The sequence below is a fragment of the Mustela erminea genome, chromosome 4 (genome assembly GCF_009829155.1).
Source record: "Mustela erminea isolate mMusErm1 chromosome 4, mMusErm1.Pri, whole genome shotgun sequence".
In the NCBI taxonomy this organism is placed as follows: Eukaryota; Metazoa; Chordata; class Mammalia; order Carnivora; family Mustelidae; genus Mustela; species Mustela erminea.
The window spans coordinates 24,939,266-24,945,337 of NC_045617.1; the positions used below are offsets into that span (position 1 = coordinate 24,939,266).

At 51.5% G+C, this 6,072-nt stretch overlaps 1 protein-coding gene across 1 annotated transcript; it reads left to right on the forward strand.

Annotated features, from left to right (window-relative positions):
- Nucleotides 1-1,022: 1,022 nt before the first annotated feature.
- On the forward strand, nucleotides 1,023-5,637 carry CD24 (CD24 molecule). The gene is made up of 2 exons (XM_032338908.1): nucleotides 1,023-1,211; nucleotides 3,972-5,637. Exons 1-2 carry the CDS (start codon nucleotides 1,143-1,145, stop codon nucleotides 4,134-4,136), a joined length of 234 nt encoding a protein of 77 aa, XP_032194799.1. The 5' UTR covers nucleotides 1,023-1,142; the 3' UTR covers nucleotides 4,137-5,637.
- The last annotated feature ends 435 nt before the right edge of the window (nucleotides 5,638-6,072 follow it).

Here is a 6,072-nt window from a genome sequence, read left to right on the forward strand (position 1 = left end):
AGACCAAAGAAGTGTGTCCCCAGGAATTCCAGAGGGGCGGTGAATTCTAATAGGACTGCCAGAGAGGTTCCTGTTCCCTGCGTAGGGCCTGGGAGCAAATCCGCGTGGGGGAAGATTAGCCGGGCTTGTAGGGCCGGAGGGGGTGGGTCACCCCTCAGGGTGGGCTGTCGCCTGCTCGCCCCTGTCCGCCCGCCGCGGCAGAGAGGAGCGCCAGGACCAACACCCGGTCGCTCGCGGCGTCCGGGCACGAGTCCGCGCCCGGCGGGCGGCTCCCCAACTCTCCGGAGGATGCGGACCCGGGATGCGCCCCGGAGCTCACACAGCGTGGCCGACGCAGGAGCTCGAAAAACAAAGCGAGTGGCTGGGCGGACGCGGTGGGCGCGAGGCCGAGCACAAACGTTGCTCCGAGCCCGGGCGCCGCCGGCGAGCCCCGCCGGCCAGCCCGGGTCCCCAGAAGACCCCCACAGTCCCCCTTCCTCCTGTGCAGGGATTTGAGGAACCCCGAGCCGAGGGAGGCCCCCGCCCCCGGGGCCCCCGCCGCGGTCGGAGCCGGGACTAAGGCTGTTCGCCGCGCGGGAGCCTCAGACTTTTCTTTCGGGGGTGTGTGTGTGTGTGGGGGGGGTAAGATGGCAGGGCCGGGGAAACAAAGGAAACTTGGGCCGGGCCCCGGGAGCGGCGTGTGTGGCTCGCGAGTTCGCCCCGGGTCCTGTGTGGGAGTCGCCGGGCGCCTGTGCCAGCCTGCACGCAGTCGGCGCGGGGAATCATAAAGCAGCATGCCAGCAGCCGGCGGCGCCCTGCCGCCCACCTGCCGCGGCCCGGCCGCCCCGGGGTCTCCCGGGCGGCGGCGGAGGGAGGGGGCGCGGGGGAGCCCGGCGGGGGAGCCCGGCGGGGGAGGGGGTGGGGAGGGGGTGGGGAGGGCGGGGAGGCGGCCGGCGGGCGCGCGCGGGGGGCGGTGGCGACGGCGGAGGGGAGCGCGGGTGGGCGGGCGGCGCCACGTCACGGCTATTGTGGCTGTCCCGGTATATAAGGTCCCGCCGGCCGGCCGCGCTCCCCACCTTGCCTGCGCCCGCCCGGAGCCAGCGGTTCTCCACTCACCCCGCATCCAGTGAGACGCGCCGCGCACCGACGCCGACGGAGCGGACATGGGCAGAGCGATGGTGGCCAGGCTCGGACTGGGGCTGCTGCTTCTGGCGCTGCTCCTACCCACGCAGGTGAGGCCCTGGCGCCCGCGGGGCTCGGGGGCCGCGCCTTGTTGGGGGGGGTCGGAGCCGCCCCCGGGGGACCGACCTGCGCCCCCAGCGCGGGCAGCCGACTGGGGTTGCGGAGAGGGAAATCCCGCAGTATCTGGCCTGGGGGAGGGTAACGTGGAGCCCACTTTCCGCTCCCCCGGCGGGCTGCCCCCACCCTCCCGCGGCCCCGGGAACAATGCCCCTCCGCGCGTGGGCCGGGAGGCCCCTGCCCTGCCCCGAGTCCCAAGCAGCTCCTTCCCGGGCCGGCTGGAGTCCACCACCCGCTTTCTCCCAGAGGTCCGAGGCCCTAGCGGGAAAGAGAACGTGTCTTTCCCACCTCTGGAGCGTCCGGAGACCTCGGGCTGTCCCGGGAGGGCACCCCGCTTCCCTCCAGGAGTGTCTTCGCGCCCCCTGAGTACCACACAAAGGGGACGATCCCCTTCGGGGCGCCGTTCTCCCCCATCCTCGTCTTAGCTGGTTCGAGGAAACCCTGGCTTTCGGGCCCTGTTAACCCACCCCAGTCCCGCGCAGTTCCCGGCTGAAGCCTGGGCGGGGACCCGCTCCTCACCCTGCGCTCTCCCGGGTCCGACCTTAAATTACACGTCCATCTCTTGTCACCTGGGAACCCCGTGGTAGCTCCCATCAGCTACCTCTGGGCAGGCGGCGGGTGGGACGTTGCCGTCCCGAGTCAAGTCCCCGGCAGGCTTTGTCCCCATCGCCGCCGCCCCCTCCCAGATTCTCTATCCCGGGAACCGATTTCGGGTCAGCGCGGTTAACGAGGACTGCGCTGCCCCGCAGGTGGCTGCGCGGCCTCCTCGAGGGAGGCTGGGGGCTGAGCCTGGGAGAACCGAGCGGGGTGGGGCGCGAGGGGGGGGGCGAGAAGGGTCAATTTTTTCCAGGAGCTCGCTCTGGGAGGGCAGAGGTGGGAACGTGGGGCTCCCCGCCTCTTACAGTGGGGCTTTATGAGGAGTGTCTCCTGAGCTTTTTCCTCCGAGAAGTTGGGTGCGACGGGTCTTGGGTCGCCCAGACAGCCGCCGTGCTCACCTGGAAGCGCAGCCGGAGAGCGAAGCGCTCCTCCGCTTCCCCTCCGCGGGCCGGGTAACTGTACCCTATTGTTGTCTTGCGGGTCGGCTGCGCTCCCGAGCCTTTCACAATTCCTCCGTGGGGGAGGGGCGCGGCCGCAGAAAACGTGCTGATCTCCCTCACCCGCACCCCACCTCCATTCCGACCAGATCCCCCCCACCCCAAAATTTTCAAAAGGGAGGTTTTAGGTAAGCAAATCTAGTTTGGTAGGGAAATTTTTATTTAATGTCAATTTCACACATTAACATTTGTTTCTTTTGTTGGTGTAGAGGACCTTTAGATTCGCCTATAGGTGCACTAGGCTCTGTGACAAAGGTCACCCGCTGCACTCACACTATAAGGTCTTTGTATACGTGAGAACAGATAACCTATAAGGCATCCCAAACCAGGTTTTGTCCCCAAACAGCTCTGGTTTAGATAATTTCCCGTATTATTAATGCTTTCCTTTTAGGGAATGCCATTTCCTTGGCAGGACAAGCTGAATGTTGCACACAGTAGGTGCTCAGTAAGCATGTTGGACTTGACCAAGATTTTCCTTTATTTTGGGTAGGATTTATACATTTTAAGCCCATATTTGCTTAATGATCGGTTTTACAACAAAGGGAGCTGATGCTGCTATAGAACGGATTTATCTTTGGATCATCGGCAGCAAAATGGACATGTGGCCCAGACCTGCCTGGTGCCACATCCTCCCTCCTGTCTGTAATCAGAAGCCCTCTTAAACCCTCCCTCGCAGGGAGAGCTGAAATCTCCCATCTGCCTTTGTTCTGTGACAAAGGAGAGATTATCACGTGCCCCGCTGGACTGTGCATTTCGTGACTTGAAAAATCAGTGTGGTGAATGGTGCCACTCAGGCGTTGGGACACTGGGGGAACGTTGGTTCTTGGCCACAGCATTGGACTTAATGACCAGGCAGGGAGGCTGCTGCTGGTGAAAACTTAACACCAGACCCTGTTGGTGTCTTTTGTGCTGTCATTCTGACTCCATGGCGTTTGGGGGAGAAGTCCTTTTGCTTCAGGAAAGACTCAGGAAAGACATCATCTTTTTCAATTTAAAACAAATGTTGTGGCCACTTTTGAGAAGAACTATATAGATCTATATAATTTCAAGATTTCAAGGGAGCAGATAATATATCCCATGTCCCCTTAAGTTAAATCCAAGGCTTTGTTAAATGGGCATGGGTAAGTTACCTAGCAAATCCAGGGTAGATAAGTTTGACAAACGTACAGATTTTACAGTATTTTAGAATCCATGTTACTCATGCAACTTTCAAAGCTTCCCCTTACTCGGAGACCAGGGCAAATCTTTTGCAATGCCAGTAAGTTGGCATCATCACAAAACCTAGATTAGTTAACTTGGTCCTTTATTTCTTCAAAAAGAATTAAAAATAAAGCCACACTCTTGGAAGTTAATAGTTAGAGGAACGTTTTTGGTCGCTGCTACCTTTGCAGTCCTGTAGGCATCTGTAGGTAGTTTGTGTTGAATCAAAAGAAAGATCTTAACGGAACTAAGCAAGAATTCAGAACTAAATGACAGGTAAGGAAACCATGGGGGAAGAGCAATCTAGGATTCTCTCTTTTATCTCATTGCATATTAAGGATGCATAGAGGCAGCTGTGACATGTGGAAATTTACCAGTGTAACTTTTTGTATATTTTAGATTTATTCAAATACAACAAATATAACAGCTGCAAACAACTCCTCCCAGAGTACCTCGACTGCTCCCAATCCAGCTAATACCACCACCACACCAACTGGCGGTGCTCTGCAGTCAACAGCCAGTCTCTTCGCGATCTCGTTCTCCCTTCTACAGCTCTACTGTTAAAAGACTCAGGCCAAAAACATCTATACTTCCCCATCTTCTAAACCCAATCCAAATGGCGTCTAGACATCCAGTGTGACAAGGAAAAACAGGTCTTCATCGTATCTGCTAATTCCACACCTTATTTTATTGACACCGAAAATGTTGAGGATCCCAAATTTGATTGGTTTGAAGAACATGTAAAGGGTTTGACTAGATGATGAATGTCTATTAAATCTGCTGGAGTTCCATGTACAAGATGAAGAGACAACATTCAAGATTAGTTAAGAGATAATTTCTTTAAATGTGGCTTAAGAAGTATGGACATGTAAAATTCTACCTTGAAAACGAGACTAGATTTTATCTTACCTAGATGTAAAAGATGAGATGTGAACACATTCAGTTTTCATTCGGTTCATTAAATCTTCAAGGCCATTGAAAACAGTTAATACAGAAAGCTTCCCTGATTCTATTTATTCGTACATTAGAAGGAACTTCCAGGAGTTACTGTAAATCCTCAATGCATTGTTTTAGCAGTACTAACTTAATGCCTGTGTACTCTAGATAAAAAGTTTTACCTTGTTAAGCTATCACTGTTTCTTGGGAACTGAACTCTTTCCTCTGAGGCTTTGAATTTGATATTGCATTTGATTTTTTTATATAGTAATTGACATGTTTCAGGGCAATGATGGATTGGAATCTACCCCCCGATTAAAGCATAATGAGTAAATTTTGCTTATATACTGATCACTTACTTGTATTCAAGAGTGCCAGAGTCATTTAACTAAACTTGATTCCAAAGAGTAGAGGAACATTGACCTCCGCTAACTTCAAAATGCTTTTCATTTCTGCATATGTTGAATATTTTGTAATTTAAAAAATGATCTGTTTTGAAGGTAAAATCAACAAATCTTGAAATTAAAAAGGCAAAATGTGTGCAGAAGCCAAAATTGTAAATCAAGTATTTGGGAAGTGAAGACTGGAAGCTTACATTAAATTTGGGAAAATTTTATACTCTTTTCTGTAAATACTTTTTTTTTTTTTTAAACTCTGAATCAGAATAGCCACATTTGGAATACTTTCTGTTAGTCAGTATCTTTAGATAGTTAGAACCTGGTCCTAAGCCTAAAGTGGGCTTGATTCTGGCAAGTAAATCTTTTTACAACTTTCTCGATGCACAGAAAGCTTTTTAAAAATAGACACTCTAAGGTCTTTTGTTCGCATGGTCACACACTGATGCTTAGATGTTCCAGTATTTAATATGGCCACAGTAGTCTTGATAACCAAAGTCATTTTTTCCCATCTTTAGGAACCTTTACCAGAACAACCATATTCAACTGATCTCAAGCTACTGTGTGTGTGAATGAACATTCCATTTTGTTTCATACCTGAATGCTGTACATCTATTTTGGATTGTATATTGTGTTTGTGTATTTATGCTTTGATTCATAGTAACTTCTCATGTTATGGAATTGATTTGCATTGAACACAAACTGTAAATAAAAAGAAATGGCTGAAAGAGCAATCTGTTGAATTTTTTTTTAATTTTTTAGAGGAAGGGAGGGGTTGGGGAGGGAGCAAGAGTTGGATGCTTAACCAACTGAGCCACCCAGATGCCCCTATTGAATTTTAAATTTTTCTGATGCAGCAAATACTTTGCGGATTATCATGGTTATAGGAATCTATTTAAGCTATTAAGAATATATCTGTATTTTTCTATTAACCAGAACGTTATAGTAGAGCTGTTTCACATTGCATTGCATAGCAGCAGGAAGTTTTGACTAAAGAATTAATCTGAAAGTGGTCATCTTAAAGCTGGGAAGGAAGATTGTATACTCCCCTAGTTATTCAACAACTTGGGCACCAGCTGTATTCTAGGGTACTGAAAATGGAATGCTGAACTTGCTGGGCAAGTTACTTTGGTTGGGAAAGAGAATGTATATGATGACAGATAAGCAGT

Coding starts and splice junctions, on each gene's coding strand:
- CD24 (XM_032338908.1), top strand. CDS start 1,143: ATGGGCAGAGCGATGGTGGCCAGGCTCGGACTGGGGCTGCTGCTTCTG. Junction 1,212..3,971: donor CGCTGCTCCTACCCACGCAG/GTGAGGCCCTGG, acceptor TGTATATTTTAG/ATTTATTCAAATACAACAAA.